Source organism: Lethenteron reissneri, chromosome 37 (genome assembly GCF_015708825.2).
Source record: "Lethenteron reissneri isolate LAM-NWPU_2019-01 chromosome 37, ASM1570882v1, whole genome shotgun sequence".
Classification (NCBI taxonomy): Eukaryota; Metazoa; Chordata; class Hyperoartia; order Petromyzontiformes; family Petromyzontidae; genus Lethenteron; species Lethenteron reissneri.
Window position 1 is genome coordinate 5,986,940 of NC_083815.1, and position 18,333 is coordinate 6,005,272.

General features: G+C 42.9%; 2 protein-coding genes across 2 annotated transcripts in view; one reads left to right on the forward strand and one right to left on the reverse strand.

The window, feature by feature from the left end:
• The window catches only part of ANO4 (anoctamin 4), a 177,351-nt gene that overhangs the window by 129,063 nt on the left and 29,955 nt on the right, over nt 1-18,333 (forward strand). The window contains exons 12-14 of the mRNA XM_061566746.1: nt 2,342-2,476; nt 7,659-7,749; nt 8,918-8,978. Coding sequence (XP_061422730.1) covers nt 2,342-2,476; nt 7,659-7,749; nt 8,918-8,978 — 287 coding nt within the window. The remainder of the gene's footprint in view (nt 1-2,341; nt 2,477-7,658; nt 7,750-8,917; nt 8,979-18,333) is intronic.
• Nucleotides 8,790-16,718, reverse strand: EMCN (endomucin). Its single transcript, XM_061566749.1, has 4 exons — nt 16,615-16,718; nt 14,192-14,734; nt 11,682-11,843; nt 8,790-10,293 (listed from the first exon to the last, which is right to left on the reverse strand). The coding sequence occupies exons 2-4, from the start codon at nt 14,667-14,669 to the stop codon at nt 10,160-10,162; spliced, it is 774 nt and encodes a 257-aa protein (XP_061422733.1). The 5' UTR covers nt 14,670-14,734; nt 16,615-16,718; the 3' UTR covers nt 8,790-10,159.

Genomic DNA, 18,333 nt, shown 5'->3' on the forward strand with positions numbered 1-18,333 from the left:
ATGTTTGGAATCGACAGAGTAAAGTTGGACTTACGGACAAATCGACTTACGAACAGACCTCTGGAACCTAACTCGTTCATAAGTAGAGGAGTCCCTGTAGAGTTTCTTTTTGGGTTAGATCACATAAATATGAATGTGTCGTTAAACCCGCCACCACCCGACACAGCCAATTAGTAAGGCTTGTCACGTAAACAAAATGTGCCAATTTGTTACTAGTTCAGTACGTGCTGTATTGGAGAGTAAACCCACAACATTTCCAAAACCCACAACTTTTGTTCACATTGCAGGCGTGGAACGAGCCCGTTACGTACAACAGTTCACCCACGTCTCTGGCGATGCCATGAATTCTAGTGATTTAATAATATCACAGTTTCATTCAAGAACGTATTACAGTATAAACCCTCTTAACGAGCACCCCTGTTAACGACAAATCGCTTAACGACGGGCCTCCATAGAGTCCAATGTGTCGTGTATAGTGCAGTCTATAGTAGTGTATAGTGTAGTGTATAGTGGTCTAGTGTATAGTAGTTTAGTGCCTCCATCGAGCCCAATGTATAGTGTATAGTAGTGTAAAGTGGAGTGGATATTGTAGTGCATAGTAATGTAGTGTATTGTATAGTATAGTCTATAGTAGTGTATTGTATAGTATAGTCTATAGTAGTGTAGTGTATAGTGTAGTGTATAGATGTGTAGTGTATAGTGTAGTCTATAGTAGTGTATAGTGTAGTGTATAGTAGTGTAGTCTATAGTAGTGTATAGTGTAGTGTATAATAGTGTAGTGTATAGTAGTGTATAGTGTAGTGTATAGTAGTGTATAGTGTCGTGTAGTGTATAGTGTAGTGTATAGTAGTGTAGTGCCTCCATAGAGCCCAATGTGTTCGCTTACCGACCATTCCCCTGTTAACGACGGGCTGTTGTAGGTCCAGTAAATATTAAACAATGAATTGATTAACCATGTTTCTTTTAGCATTGCGTGTTCATAAAATTGTCAGTATCTTTATGTATTTATATCCATTGTTTAAATATTATAGAGTACGTTTTTGGGTGAAAAAGGGGTAACTTTCGATGCTATCCGAACGAATTAAGCCTCTAACGTGCATTTCCTATACTCGCTTAACGATCAACTCACTTAACGACCCATCGAGTGGAGCAAATTACTGTCGTGAAGGGGGGCGGGGTTCTACTGTACTTTGTAAAATGAGACGAATGACATCACAAAGCCCTGTCATCAACTCCCTTCCATTCAGCGGCACAGGTGGAAAGCAGAGACCCCCCCCCCTTCCCCCCCCCCAGTTACTTCATATTATCCGATTGGTCGAGTAATTGGAACACATACATGGTAGCATAATTAATAAACTCGTATAACCACCAAGATGGCACAGTTCCAGACCCAAGCATTTATTGCCCGTGGGCATCGTTGTTTCCTGTACTTTGTGAGACTAAGATAAACCGCTGGGCCGTGGACTCTGAACATTAAATAACTCGGTATTTAATGAGCGGTCGGGATGTCTAGCCGTGAGTGGTTCTTGGTAAAAAAAAAAAATCACCCCCAAGTATTTACAATGTCTAGCCTAAGTAAAAAAAAAATTGGGGGGTGAGGGGGGGTTTAACTACATCTGGTTCCAGTTAATGTGTTATTATCATCCTTTTACTTGCCCATTTTAAATGTTTTACTCTTTATTGTGAAGCACTTTGAGATGCTTATAAGCACTTAAGTGCTTAATATGTCAAAACCTCGCTTTTATTCCTACATATTGCTATCTCACCTGCAATTTTCGTATCTTTTATAAATTAAACAAATCCAACGTAACTATGTTTCATTGAATTCTCTGACTAAACCAAAGAGGATGTATTGAGACAGTGTTTAGCACTTGGACAATACATCCTTTCCATATCTGTCTCCGCACGAACAAAAAAACATTACACATCCGATCGGCCACACGGCCTTCTGGGGGTACATTTTTTTTCAGCAGCGTTGGTTTAACACAAGCAAACTATGGACCGATTTCAACATTCAATGTCTCATCTGCAGTGTGAGGCTTGCTTGAACCAATGCTGATGAACTGCCAGTTGTTTATAGGCAAGGACCCTTTCTGTTAGATATCACACACACATTGGTGCATGTATATTGAGCTTAAGAATCAATTTTAATTACTTAATCCATGTATTCTTCCACCCTTACTGCAATATATATCTTAGCCATTGTGTACAACTGACTCATCTAGACAAACCTAAACACCAATGCTGCACACAACTTTTAAACGGGAGCTCTTTTTTTTGCCACTGAAATTAACACAATAATGTTTGAGCCTGACCTAAACTTCAATGCCATGTTTTGCAGGCGCTACTTTGGAGAGAAAATTGGGCTGTACTTTGCCTGGATTGGCTGGTACACGGGGATGCTGATCCCAGCGGCTGCCGTGGGCCTTGCCGTGTTCCTGTACGGCTGTTACACCATCAACACCAGCCAGGTCAGGTTGGTAGCGCACGGTGGAACACCATTTTTTTAATGAGGATTCTGCCACGTGGCGTAATGGTTAGCAGTGATGACGTCATCCTGCTGCTCTGTTTAAGACCGGCAGCAGGAGGATTGCTTCACTATTCTGGCAAATCGCCCGATGATGCTGGTTGATCTAATTACCAGCGAAACGTCGTACTACTCAAATTGTAAATGTTGTGGATTTACTCTCCAACACACCGGTTCAGCCCAACTAATTGACGTTTTGTTTACATGACAAATCCCTTACTAATTGGCTTCGTCGGGTGGTGGAGGGTTACGACACATTTATATTTACGCGATCTGACCCAAAAATCTTTATTATGAATATTGGTCGCGAAAGCCTAAGTGTTAAACTAGTAGACTGTTCTTTACATCATATTCGCATGTACAGATCCTACAAAGAAAACATGCAAATTATATCTTCCACCTACTTGGTCGACCAAATTCACAATTTCTCCTCCAAAATTGGCTCTGTCGTGGTGGCATAAGTGGCACACAGTGGTCAGTGGTTCGATCTCCAAGCACAACCGTTGAAGAAAATGTGCAAGTTTATGAAATCCCCCCCCCTCCCCGCCTCTGTTCACTCGGCAGTATAAATGAGTACACAAAATATGCTCAAAATGTCCCCCCCAATATATTGCATTAAATAGATTTCTGTTTATATGATTGTGGTTATGGTTGTACTTTATAAATCCCTAATCTCTGCCATTACATACAATGAAACAAGAAAAGGTAAAAAAAGAATAAAACAGAGCAATGTAATACAATACACTATTAGACATTATTGTAAAAAATAAATTAAAAGTCCATCCTATGTGTTAGTGAATTTTTTTTATATTTTAGGCAGGAAATGGCAGGAAATTCGTTTTCAAATTTAGATTTTTTTTTCTGGAAGATTTGGTCCCCCCCCCAATGTTAACTCCATGGCTACGGCCTTGGAGTACACCACAGTTTGTCAATCGGCAGGTCGTGTGGTAAGTCACGTGGGGAATGGCTCATACCACCTGGAAGAGTAGGCCAAAAGAGCCTCGATAGGGGCCCTCTAGAGCTATCGGCACTCGAGGCGCTGTCTAGAACTCCCTCTCGTGGAGTTCTCTTCCACAGCAGCAGCAGCAGCAGCGTTAGCAGATCATCACAGGGCTTACAGATTACAAGTATTTTTTCACGGCCACGTATTGTACACATTTTCAGATTTCCCCCACTTTACTTGTCAGTTCCCATGTCTCTGTTATTCACTGATTAGAGGCACCTGCCTCGGACTACACCGTGCAACAGGAAGTGGAACCCACGGATTAGAGAAACATAACGCAAGTTGGAGACATCATAATGACCGTTGATGAAAAAAAAGTAAATGAGCTTAGACAGGGCACGTCGCTTAAAGCTATGATGGCTGTTGGTCGAGACTAACACCGGAGTGACAGCCAAACGAGGAAATGCACCAGAGAGGAGCGTCCGCGGTGGAGACGGAACGTCGAAATACGCTCGTGTGCAGGTGCCGGATGGATTGTTGCTTCGCAGCACCGTGAGGAATGGTTCATCGAGCAGACGTCCCGCACCTCCAATTAGCGCGGTTGGCTACGTACGGCGCGAAAGAAGTTCAACATACGTACATGCAAAATGCCTCGGCTCAATGTTGTTGTGGCATAGTCGCACTATATTTGTTGCCTCAACTCTTGGTCCGTTTGTCAAATACAAATAAGAAAATATCTGGGACTTCTGTTCACAAACATGTCCAATCAGAAAAAAAGCAGGATGGTCCTTATGAAGGATAATTGACAAATGTTCTGAACTAAATTCTAAATTTGACCTTTTATTACTAGGAAGATTAGGATTACAAAACTGGATGATAATGTAGGAGCATTGCTCAGGACATAATTTTGTTTTTGTTCTACAAATGCATCATGTCCACCTTTGTTTCAAGTTTTCTTTTTTCTGAGTGATACCACTTTATCAGCCTGCTCGGTTTTATTTTTGAGCTCCAATATTTTCCTTCATTTAATACCCATTAACGTCATCATTTTTCCATCAGCTGCAATTGGTCCACTCAGTATTGCAATATGTTGAGCAATGCTATTCTATTACCGCAGCTATTAGCCAGCAAAACACACCTATGCAAGCATTTGTCCATTGTTTAGAACAGAGCAGCTGTATTTATTTTGATCCAATGTACGTGTATTCACCGACGGGTATTTTGATCACTTGCATATAATTGCAGTAGGGTGTACATTTTCATAGTTTTAACTAATACATTGTAGATTGATAAATTGGTCAAAATATAGTCATTTATAAAGCAGCCTTTATGTTTCACGTATATAGGAGCGATGTATCGAAGCTGAATTCATATTTTGTTAAGGAGCAGAGTAGATTGCATGGGATATCAATAATATACAATCACTGGAATGCATAATTTTCACTGAAGCTTGTGTATTATTTTTTATGGGGGACACCATTTCACTTATTTTGCGTTAGCCACATAGTGGCGGTTGCTTGTGCTCGGCGAGATGTGAAGTGAAGTGTCGGAAGGCTCGCTGGTAGGAGGTCACGGGACAGACCCAGGTGCCTTGCTTGGGTTGACTGAGATGGCTGGCAGATGCACCAGCTGTACTCTTTACTGTGCCAATTTTCATGAAGCAGCCACCCAAACACCTTCTGCACACAAGCATGCACACAAACAGCAGCCAAGGAACTTGGAATCCTGATTCGTCCCTTTAGCTGGCATAAGCCAAGTGAAAGGATTGCCCAAGACATTATGACCTTGTCAAATGTGTTTTATTCAAATGTAGCAGAGCAGAGCTGTGTTGATAAAGGAGGGAATGAGATACCTCAATTTTTTTTACCTCCAAACAGAGCAACGGGAAAGCAATGCTCTACTCAAAGCCTGTCCAATGTGAAATTGCCTTATTAACATCAGCAGTAACATCTCTATGCTTTTCAGCTGAATCATATAGAGCCTGTGACTGCGCTGCCAAAATGTGTCGTTGGCCCTTTCAGTATTGGTGATATCACTTTGAGTGTCAGTATAATTAAAGGGATGGGTTCTGATGCAGGTGACCCATGTGGAGGACAAAACACAAGGTCACTCCCTATTAATGTCAACCATCCATGGCCACCACTTAACCCCACTGCAAGTATACGTGAGTTTGACTCCAGAAGTTAGTTGGCTTAGCAGATTTACCGCTACCGGATGGATAAAAGTACCACATTATGAATGCGGGTCTTTCAGATCCTTGTGCAAAAATGTTGCCTAGTATCCTGGAAGGACACTGGATTCCAAGTTGGACAAAGTTTGTAAAGCATTTTAAGTATACAACTTAGCTGCTCTTTGAATATACGCATCATGAACAGAGATGTTGTGCCCATTCTCATTGGCAAACTCCACAATTTGACTGGAATCCAACCCTTGGCAGACATCTGGGTGGCCTTTGTAATGGGTAGTAATTTCTGCTTTTGCCACATGAGTAGAATATGCGCCAGCCTTGGAAACAAAGATCAAGAGCCTCGCCTGTGTTGCGCGCATTTTTTTTCTCATTGCAACGCAACATCCAAATTGTCAACCTGGCAGGCTTGGCTGCTCGTGTGACGAGGTTACGGAGACATTTGTGCGAGTGGCTTGTCACCCTTTTGAATAGCTACACTTGCACTCCGATCGCTTAAAAAGAAAATCTCAAAACACTGTCTGTTGTCGTGTGTGACAAAACAAGCTCTCTCACCTATGCGAGGGCCCAAAATGGATCTCTTCTGTCTGAAGAATTGAGCTATGAACAAATTACCACCCACTCAGAATGCTTTACTCACAACATGGTCGACAGGCTGTCTACCTTGCTGAAAATTTTGGTCACAAACACAATGTCACTGGCTCCTTCTCCAGAGGGCTTCGGTCTGACCAAAATGGACAAATCATGGGTGCCAATTTGGACGACAATTCCAGGGGAGTCTAAAGCACACAAAGAGACGATCAAGCGCTCCTGCAAAAGAAATTGTTTCAACTGTAGGCATGGGAAAGACACGTTTGGATTGTGCACCATTTTGCAAAAGCAAATGGAAGAAATCTGCAAAAGAAAACGGAGAGAGAGCAAAAGCTGTACACACAACTTTTCAAGCGGAATTGTGAGGAGCCTGAAACATATTTATGTAAATATTAACGGTTATGATAGTTTACACATCTCTGGATATCAGAATCCATTTTCTGTAACTGACATATGGACCTGGTTTAAACAGAGCTTGTTTTTGTTATTGTTACACTGCCAGCCATGCTATAAAAAACAATTAGAAGGGCTTCTAGCCTGACATTGATTCTAAGGACTAAAAATACTAAAATAAAAAAAATTGGTGCTTTTATTCACCATGTTACAGAAATGTTACAAAAATATGCTACACCACCGAGCTGCTGCAAGTGACACGTGTAACTTGTTTAATTTCCATTACATGCGCTCCTTGTTGTTTGCTACTCCCACGTCTTCAAAAATGTCCGGCTAGCATCGAAAAGTGGGCCAAAAACGCTCTCGTGTCTGTATTTCCACATATAGATACCCACATAGACATGCATATAACTCTTAAACTATTTTTTATTTTACCAGGTAAGGCCCACTGAGCTATATAGCTTTTTCAGAAGCGACCTGGCCACAAATGGTAGCTCATTGCAGTGGCTTATCATGGGGACATTCGAAGCAGCCAAATACTATAAACGCAGGTTTATAAATGTGGTAGGAATAACCAGAGGACCCGGAGGGAAATCCACACTAACACGGGGAGAACATGCAAATTCCTCCAAATGTACAGCAGGTGTCAAGGTCGGGATCGAACCCACGGCGTCCTGCATACCAGTCGAGGGAGGTAATATCTTGCCGCCATGGCACCCACATAGACGCCTCCTCTGTAGAGCTGCCCCTAGTCGAGATCTTTCTTCCAGCTGTGGCGTGAAGAAGCAATTGCAGGCGGAACCTTTGCCTTTTTCAACCATTTATTTTCCAACTGCATTTTTCTTATTTTGTATTTTCTTTTCTTTTGGGATGTTTTGTTTGCTTTATTGTTGAAAGGTCACACTATGCTCTGTGATTTCACTGGAAACGTTCAGCTGAACCGGCCTGTGACATTCACCTGTCACGGGGAGCTGCGTTTTTGCTCTCTCCCACACTAAGCTCCTTCTCTGCGTGTGTAGCAAGGAAGTCTGCAGCGCCAACATAGAAATGTGTCCGATGTGCGAGAAGTGTGACTTCTGGAAGCTGTCCGACAGCTGCCTCTATGCCAAGGTAACTCGCAGAGGTCTTTATTTAATTCTCATTGCGATGCCATTCATTGAGCAATGCTAAAAACACATTACGCAAAATGGAGTTTTGTAGTTTTGCCTATAAACTAAATATAATTTGTTCTATCGACCTATTGGATTTCTGGACCAATATTTCTCCAGCAGAATTTGTTAAAGCAAGCAAGCAAACTCTGAGCCGATTTCAACCTAGATCTCATTAGCAGAGTCAGTCTTTTAAAACAAATATTTATTCACATATGGAGATACAGGACAAATGCTGCTGGATAATTTGGGGGTAGGGAACTGTTCCAATTAGTGCGGTTGGCTACGTACGGTACAGAAGAAGTTCAACATACTCCATTCTGCATATATTTGTTATTACCCATAACAGCGCAAAATGAGTTTGTTCTGAGAACACGCACATACATATTTACCCAGATGTTGGAACTTGGATGTGCATTGACTTCAGGGCTTGACAATCCAACAGGTTCCCATTGCAATACCTACTGGAAGCATTGCCATGGAGAGGTGTCTTCGTTCTCATACGATGTTAAATTGACGTGTCTACCCTTTGTTTGGTTAAGTGCCCTGTAGCACACACTTGTGAAGAACGAGGGATTTTGCACAGCAATGACACTACCATTACAGCCTAATAACATGTGAGCATTGTCCACACAATTCATTTATAACTTTATAAATTGTCAACAATCAGGTGCCTCGTTTGGTTTTACAAGTCACGTTAAATGATGTTTAAAATGCAGCCAAGGGAGATTGAATATTTTTTTCAATGGTTAACATGATTATGTTCTCCGTGCTGCGAACAACCAGTCCTTGACCCCTTGGTCATGGCAGTAAAAAGCATGGTCTTGTTTTTCAATCGATGATCCTCATCGTTTCCTTCCGAGTTACAACCCAAGCTGGGTCATGCACAGTGGTCATCTTTCACCTGCCGCGTTTGTATATTCGTGTCTCCTTTGGCTGATTGGATTATCAGGATTTATTTTTAAATATTTTTTTTTCAGTGATGAAGTGGAAAAAGAATGAGCATGAATGTAGTTATTTTTGTTTTTATTCATGATTGACACCAACAGAAAGTCACGTCATGTCACTAGATGTTTTATGCAATGAAATGTAATTTCCGAATACCCTTTTATTTCACAAATTTGTTGCAGGTAACAAATCTCTTTGACAATGCAGCAACAGTGTTCTTTGCCATTTTCATGGCAATCTGGGGTAAGTTGTACAACTTTGCATTGCATCTCTTAACGTTGAGCATATACAATACATTTTCAAGATAATCATACATTTTACATGAAATCAGTACAGTTTTTAAAGTAGCAACTTGAATAATCTTCCTCTAAAATGATTGTCTTAGCGCTATTCGTATGTGCGGGTTTAAAGCCATGCAACAAGTATAAAACCAGTGAACTATTTATTCAGGTGGCAAAGTGGTCATTTAAAAATGTACATTGCCTTTTCAATGATTTTGCCGCAACTACAGAACTAAATATAACTGGTTCGAAACATTATATTTCTTTTTTCAATGTTTTTGTCTTTAATCGTGAAAGTAATTCACACCGCATTATCATTGTCCATTCGTGCGCATCATATTTACAACTGTGCTGAGCTTGAGTTAGGTGCAAAGGAATCATTCAAGGAGTCCTTTACCAGCCTTACAAATCTACTCTGACATTTTGCACCTGTGGTTGGCTCATTCCCGTCTTGTTATTGGGCTCATGGGACGCATCCACAGGCCCTTTGATGAACAAAATAAAATAAGGGGCATGAGAAAAAATAAGTACATTCATCAGGTAAACATTAAAAGTTTAAAGTACAGCCCTGCAATTATTTGCCTGTACTATCGCTGTCAGAAAGGCCTTCACTAAATGGCGCTCTAGAGAATCCCTTTATAGGGCATTTGACCTATTCTTCTACACTGGCCTGATGTCTTGGACAAATGAGAGTATACCCACACTTTACACCATCACACGTGACCTGCCGACTACTGCGTTGTACCCATATTTACATTTACCGCTGAGTGGAAAGAGGTTTTAGTAAACGCGTGAATTGTTTTAACTGCCACGCCGGGGCGATCGAATCGAACTGGCGACCTCTGGATTGCGAGTCCATAGTCCTAACCACGAGACCACAGCAGAGAGAAGCTCTTGAAAGCCTCTCTAGAATTCCCTCGAGAGAAGGCCCTTCCATCAGCAGTGGGCACGAGCGAGCAAGCAACTGTAGGGTGGCACCGTTAGCTCTCGCATCGATAAACACGTGAATAAATAACCCAATATTTAACGCGAGATAAAGTCGGGGGTAAAGCATGTTAAACATCTCATTCTCTGCTGTTGCGAGTCCATCTGTGGCAACCTGATCCCTTCTTCTGACGAGACCGGGCCTGGTTTTTCGTGAATTCACGTGGACACACTGCCGGGTGGCGGCTGCAGGTTGCTCCCGTAGGATGGTGTCGTATTGTGGGAGTAGGCGGTCGGAGAGAAGTCGTAAAACCTTGGGTTCCGGTGCTCGTTGAAGTCGTCCAGCCGAAAAACTGTGACGGTTAAAAAACGAATAACATGGAATTGGTGAGATAAAGGGCAATCAATATAAGCTGTTCAGGTTGTTACAATTACATTTTTGATTTGTGTACCGTCTGACTGCAGCTGCATGTCAAGACGCCGTAGGAAATAGTGGGACAGGAGCATCACAGGGATGGAAGGGATGTGCTTTTATTTAAAATATAATGTGATATTGAAATCACTTCGTAGACGAGGCACAGAGAGGCATAGCTAGAGGAGAAAAGGAGGTTCCTGTAGCTTCACTTCGAAGATAGGCAGGGAGCCGGCAGTACTGATGGCTGGGGGGGAAATAATGGGGGAGGGAATTCCAGACCATGGGGAAAGCGGCATGATTAACTTCACTTTGAGCAGATATGCTCCTAAGAGATGCTTATTGAGACTGCTTGTACGTGGAAACGTGTGCGGATATTTAGGACAAACCCTGTGACCACAGGCAATACGAATGGGGAGCCAAGAGAGGCAGCTGGAGAATTAATCAAGAACAATAATTAACACATCAAAGAAGGTCACAATCCGTATCCTATTTATGTCAGCATAAAAAAAATAGATGTAATTTATAACCATCATTTTTTTACGATGTTTTCCATGCCAAACGCTCACGTCCCCTGGTTAATCAACCCATACTGACCAGAGTGGTGATGTATGGTCAAACAACCTCAATGACTGATACGACATGGGGAGGCCCTCAACTTGCAGTATATTGCCCAATCTGGAATCGTATTATTATTGTTGGTGACATTCGATATTAATATTTTCCAAGAGGATCCTGCATCATTGGGATTATTTTTTTTGAAATTACTCTTAGACGGGTGGTGTTGTATGATGCTCGTTTTGAATCTATAGGTTACAGTGCTAATTACGAGGCTCCAAGAGAGAGACAGACTTCGATACCTTGGTATTCATCTTCTTGGTTCTTTCGGTAAAGTCACGTGACTTTACCGAAAGAACCAAGAAGATGAATCCCTGCAGTCACGAAAGCTTTAAATCGAAATTTACCTTGGTATTGTTATGTTAGTTCAGCACTGCTGCAGAAAAAGCACCCGGTCTTCATATTTAAAATATAACTTTACAATATCATCATCATCAGCTCTCCGATGCATTTTCCAGTTGTGGGCACGTTGTTCCGCATCATGCCCAACCTTTTACTCCCCGTGTCGGGGAGCTTCAGAAAATGAAGAGAATCTCCCAGCATATGGAGCGCAAACATGAGACATCGTGCCGCACAACACACGGCACAACACTGCACTACCGCAAAAAACCTACGCAGTGGAACGAGGTCATCTTCGTTATTGTCAGTTCACCTCGATCTTTTTTTTTACTTTAAAGAAGCACGTTTGGCACGAGTGAGCCTCAGGCTTACCGACTTCCCCCGATTCATCGTACAGACGCTGGTGGTCAAACTGCACTGTCTTGATGTCCTTGCAACACAGGCAGTAGATGGCAACGAGCAGCAGGATGAAAAAAGCAAAGATGCTCAAAATTGCTGCCACGACTGGCCAGATGGTCTTCTTATAATCCGATGCTGCAAAACACAGTGCTCGTATTACAACGAAGGCATTGGACATACACAATTTATTTTCGTATTGTACAATACAGTATATTTGTGTTTTTGTTTTGTTTTGCCCTGTGCCATTAGGCTGAAACGAGATGGATGTGAATTTTTTTTTTAGATAATATGAAGAAGAAAAAAACCCGTCAATTCAATCAAGGATCAGTTATTCCATTAGGGCTTAGTGCAGTGGCACAGTATTTATCTCACTGCATGATTACATCAATTGACCCTGATTTGTATTACAGGCCATGGCTACCATAATTGGCGAGTCATATCTGAACTAATCCTGACACCCCAAACTTTCCCCTTCCACAACCTCAAACAGCCTCCACGACTGTAACAGCATAAGTAGGATTCACTGAACAGTGGGTGGATAATGGACTGCAAATTATGATAATTTTAATTACCCGAGTTCACGTGCAATGTTGTGCATAGTTCCTATAGGCAGCTGTGCTGTGACACGTGCTCTGTGAGACTGGAAGTAAAGAATATTAACATGACACGAATTGGCTAGAACATTTCATTTGGTATAGGCGGCGTTTTGGCTTCTGCGGGATTTTTATGAGCCACTTGCTTTCGCGCGGTGTGTGTTATGTTTGCTGGAGCAGTAGAACATGGCCTGTTACGTGTTTGAGTAATTGCACGTCATGGGAATTACGTCCAAAGATATCATGGCACTCCCATGGAAACCAGCCAGAACGCGTCCTGGCAACGTGGAGTTGCTAGGAGTCAGATGAATGGGGGAAAGAAAACCGAGATGGCTGGAGGCTTTTTGGTCACTGCGAAGCCATGGTCTTACAGAGTTTGTGAAGCCATATTTTATGGCCTTCCTCCCTGGACAAAGAAGGCAAATTCACAAAATGCTGTGGTTTATTACAGATGTCTATTTAGATTGCATTTAGGCTTAAAAGTTCAAAGCAATATTCAATCTTTTTGAGTCTATGAAGATGAAAATAGAAAAAAATATATATAGAACCATGAAAAGATATTTTTTATTAAAGTGGGTACACGCACTGGTTAGGCTTGCTGAGCGACAGGCACTTGTTTGCAGGATTATCCAGCTTCACAGGGGAATTGTTTATTTGCAAAATTGCCTGTCCCGGTAGTTTTTTTTTTAAATGTATAGCATTTGGATTAAGATAAGTGCACACAATTATCATGGAACATTATGGTTCGGGCCTGAATTCTCGGTATTGGTAGAATTAGATTTTGTTTGAATGGTCATGGCTTTTTTATACGTGTGCTCAATGTATGTATAAAAGCAGATCCATGAAATAAAAATGAGAAAATGAGGCTGCAGCGATGCACATAATCGAGGAGAACTCTTTTAGGTATTGTTCTACAAAACATTAACACTCTGATGCAATGAAACATTTTGACAGATCCAAATGCTGCAGTGACTATTTATATTCAATGCCTCGTAACCATCAGCGGGTGTTGCACACTCTCTTATCAGCTTCAGCACTTTGTGGGAGGAAAATTACTTGGTTGGGTGATGGTGGGGGAGATATAATTTTGAAAGTCCTTCACGAGATAGAGGAATATATAACTTGAAGGTGAAACTCGTTTTTTTGTGGCTCAAAATGAAAAACTATTATTTTCAGATTTTTTTTCTCTAATTAATAGCATTGACTCGACTATATCTGTGCCTTTTCAACTTTCTCACCCTTCTAGAACATCATAAGAATGCACACGCCACTCAATTACAATTTATAATACATATTAGATCTGGGATAGTTCATTATATAGCATGTGGTGGGGTAAAGTTTGGGTCCTCCCACCTCTTCCAAGACCTTTAGCCAGCATGGAAGAGTTGGCCAAATATACACTCCAGAGGGTCTCTCGAAAGCTTTCTCTAGTAGAGGTCCTTCCACCAGCAGTGGCATGACCAAGTAGTTTCTGCACCTTTACTCTATTAGATATTCACCCCCTTGCGGTATGGCTTCTTGCAAACCACTCCAATCCTCTTCTTAGTTCTTTCGGTAAAGTCACGTAGAAGGGAAATAATAAAATAATAAAAATAAAACACAAAATAATTCTCACGACGTTTCGGCCACAACGCACGTTTCGGCCACAACGCAAGCAGCCGTCCGTTGTGGCCGAAACGTCGTGAGAATTATTTTATTATGTTTTATTCTATTATTTTATTATTTCCCTTCCACGTGACTTTACCGAAAGAACCAAGAAGATGAATCCCTGCAGTCACGAAAGCTTTAAATCTAAACACACCAATTCTACTTTGTCCTCACCGATGTGAACTGGTAGAAGTAAGGCGACAACAACAATCTGCAAACGAGTTGATGAAAGGGGACACCTACTAGGAGAGTTTGGCAGTGCGGAGCGAGCCGTGGACACGCTGCCCTGTGCCGCCACCGTAGTCGTCGACGGGCTTGGCTTGGGGCCGGAGGGCAGCGGAGAGGCGGTGGGTATCGTGCCGTAGGAATTCGTGCCATTCGGTGGCGCGCCCGAGGCCACGGTGCCGTTTGAGCCGCTCTGACTGGGCTGTAGAGTTGGCGCGCTGAGCGGCGTCCCCGCCGTGACAGCTGTGCCCACAGCTGTGCCCACCGTGCCCGCCGCGATGGTGGCGTTCACACTGCCATTGGGGGTGGTGCCGAACGCTGGAGAGGTCACGGAGGTGTTGGAGGTCTGCGTCGAAGGTGTGGCGGTAACGTTGCTGAGCGCTGTGGCGTTGGCCGTGCTGTTTGGCAAAGGGGTCACGGAGGACGACTGGCATTTTCCTGATTCCGCAGTCAACAGCACCGCGAGGAACGTGACGAAGGCTCTTTCCCGAGCCATCGTAGATGTTTGGCAATTTATATATGTCCACAGAAGAGGATATATGGACGGACCTTTATCGAATCCTAAAAACGGGAAAAACAACATATTGTAAATTGCTGCTCATATGCAAAAGCAAACGTTTCACTCATTCCCTGCAAGTTACTTTTGTACCCTAAAAGATGAATAGGACTGAATATGGTGTAAACGTTGTTTTTTTTGTTGGGTCTTTTTGTACAATCATAATTGGCTGAGTTAAGGTCATCACACCCGTTGAAAACGTTAGCCCTCTAGTGCCCCAAATAAACTACGCCAACGTTTGACCATGCGACATGGTGTGGACTTGAACCAAGGATGTGACAGAAGTTCTGCCTTTTACCCTATCACGCGGATCATTTACCTGGGCTGCCTGGCCACTCTGTTAGAAGCTGTGTTGAAATGCCACTGTGTGGACATGTGTAAAATGACTCTCGTTGGCCTGGCCAGCCAACAGGGACTTCTGCACTGAGGGGGCCTTTGTTGCGGCACAGTGCGTGTGGACTACGTGGGCATAGAGAAATCCGTGTTTTTTTCCCTCTCTTCCCCCAACACCGGATGCAAGCGGAAGCCTTGTGAGAGTGCTTATCTGTTGCATCAGTAGTCCCCAGGGTGAGCATTAGCTTCACTACAGGCCAGGACAACCAATGACCAGCTCTCTCCGTGACTGCGCCGACCATGGCAACTGCTAACCACTACAGTTTTCCTCCACCCCCCTGTAATGCCTCTGTAATGATGTTTATTTATTTTGTAGTACCTGTTCATGATACGATGGAGTGGAGTTGTCGAATTCTCTGTTCCTTCCATGGCAACTGCTCACCCACTAATAACCTCATCCTGTTCTTGCCTCCCCCAGGCTCCTCTCTAATGACGTCGCGTTCATTATTTTTTTTCTTCCGAGTACCTGCCTCGTATTATGAACCAGTGGAATCGTGAACAATTCTCACAGAAAAAAACTTTTTTTTATACCGTTAAATTATATGCTGCTGCTGCTGCAATTTAAGCGAAACCACATAATGCAATAAAATGGTAGTGTGCGCATATATTTATTTATGTGCTAATGGTACACTGTGATCATTGCTTAGGTAATGCAAATGAAACTGCCACGGCAGCCGTAAACACAAACAGGGTACGATACAAACCGCAGAAGGTGCCACGTGAAATGTTTGTGCGGTTAAAACAAATACGTAGCCAATTACATTTTGTGCAAAAGCTGTAGAAATGTTTAAAACATATTCTCCGTTAATCACCCTTACATTGCCACGTTATATGTTACGTGGTTAATGTGTGCCATGGGAATATATGAACAAGAGGATAATAAACACACTCACAGGTTATCATGTGCTCTAACCTTGTTTTTCAGTATGGTAACTACTGACATTAATGCCCTTTTATTATTTTCGTCTTGCACAGATACCGGAATAAATCCAACATGAGAGTAGTGAAACATTTCTCTAACGTCTTTCATTCACAACACATTTTGACCACCACTCATGCAATGTTTTCACATTGTAAATTGAGCATCAGTGCATAAACGTAATTTCTGATTTCATTCCTTGCAATTTAATTCACGAAACAATTTCACATAAAACACATTGGCTTAAATTGAAACGTTATTTTTATGTTGTAACATTAAATGTATCTTGGTTAATAAAACCAGCATGCACAAAAGTTACTTGCTGGCTATATCCAGCAGACAGAGCATACATACATTCACTACCATTGAAATTACCATCTTAATCTTGCATATAAAGATAATGCTGCGATTATTAAAATATTTGCTGTTCTAAACTGGCATTACATCAGTTGCAGGAAATCGTATGCAGCGCCCATAATAACTAACTCGGCAAACACTGCAACGTCTAGAAGATGGGTTTGTGTTTATTAGATATATTTACTTATTTTCTATGCCATTAAAACTCGGGCTTACCTGGCTCGGTCGACGCGGAGAATACACGAGCCTCTGTCTTCTATGTGTAAAGAGCTCCAACAGGGGGGGGGCAGATGTCCCCACCGCTCATATTATCAGCTCGCCCGTGGCCCCACCCCAGCTGAAAGCCACTCCCTGCAGACGAAGCTCGCTCTCTCCCAGCCCATGTGCCCTGCGCGCCACCCCCACTCATTAGCGCCTGCTGTGGCACAGCAGTTGCATATTCAACGGCGCTCGCCCGTAATTTACCCCGCTGTCTGTTTTTTTTTAGAAATGCGCACACCGTAGATTCGGGGTTATTTTGTTGTTTCTGTCATATTTCTTAGCCCGAGCTATAATCGGTGAGTCGCGCAGCGGTGTCGTAACGCCTAAGCCAGCGGTCGGCAACCAAAACAAGATTGACCATTTTTTTTATTCGGCCAAAAAATGTATTTCAAGAGCCGTAGTGCAATGTGAATACGAGACGGTCCTTAATCACATGGTGAACTGGACTTCCATGGTAAACTGGACTTCCATGGTAAACTGGCCTCCCATGGTGAACTGGACTTCCATTGTAAACTGGACTCACATGGTAAACTGGCCTCTCATGGTGAACTGGACTTCCATGGTAAACTGGACTTTCATGGTAAACTGGCCTTCCATTGTAAACAGGACTTCCATGGTAAACTGGACTCACATGGTAAACTGGCCTCCCATGATGAACTGGACGTCCATGGTAAACTGGACTTCCATGGTAAACTGGCCTTCCATGGTAAACTGGATTTCCATGGTAAACTGGACTCTCATGGTAAACTGGACATCCATGGTAAACTTGACATCCACGGTAAACTGGACTCCCATGGTAAACTGGACTCCCATGGTCAACTGGACCATTCGTGGTAAACTGGACTTCCATGGTGAACTGGACTCCCATGGTCAGGGGTCGGCAACCACAATAACAAAAATAAAATAAAAATTTCGAACTTCCGGAGCCATTTGCAGGCCTTAAAGAGCCGCATGCAGCTCCAGAGCCGCAGGTTGTTTGACTCTTGTTTGACTGCCAATGAAGCTGATATTCAGAAATGTGTCAGAGTCATTTGCTCATGCATTCCACATTGGTCCTGGCTCAAAGTAGCACGCACTAAGCGTGCACCTTAGTGGGTTTCATTAATGATAATAGCGAATTAAAGCAATGAAAGAAACCTGACGTGTCTAAAAGAGGCGGCGCTGCATATACTTTGCAGGGTATGTTAATTGTAGCCTTTAACCCATTCTATCGAGGGAATGACCCTTGTCATGGGAATGTGGAATTATCATCACACGTTCAGGGCCACCGACGGGGAGAAGCTCCGACCCCCGTTGCTTGTTAGATGCGGCGGCGGGCACTTCGGTTTTGACCTGCCAACGACAACAGCTAAAATAAAGTAACAGTACTTTACCGGCCGAAGTGCATTAAACAAAAGCTCTGAGCAGAGGTCGCAAACGGGTTTTGATTCCTTACCCGTATCTGTACCCGGCCGCACCAGGGTCGCAAACAGGTACCCGTACCCGGCCGTACCCGTACCCTACCCGTACCCGGCCGGGTACGGGTAGGGTACGGGTATCGGGTACCTGATTGCGACCTCTGGGATGAAGCCATGTTGCAGGCGCGGGTGGGTTGATTCTAGGAACTTAAATTGTGAGAAGAGACACGACGTTGGGAAATGAGTGACAAACGGTTACTCACCAGTGACTCACGGC

Coding starts and splice junctions, on each gene's coding strand:
- EMCN (XM_061566749.1), bottom strand. CDS start 14,669: ATGGCTCGGGAAAGAGCCTTCGTCACGTTCCTCGCGGTGCTGTTGACT. Junction 11,844..14,191: donor CGCACTGCCAAACTCTCCTA/GTAGGTGTCCCC, acceptor TGTGTTTTGCAG/CATCGGATTATAAGAAGACC. Junction 10,294..11,681: donor CGATGAATCGGGGGAAGTCG/GTAAGCCTGAGG, acceptor TAACCGTCACAG/TTTTTCGGCTGGACGACTTC.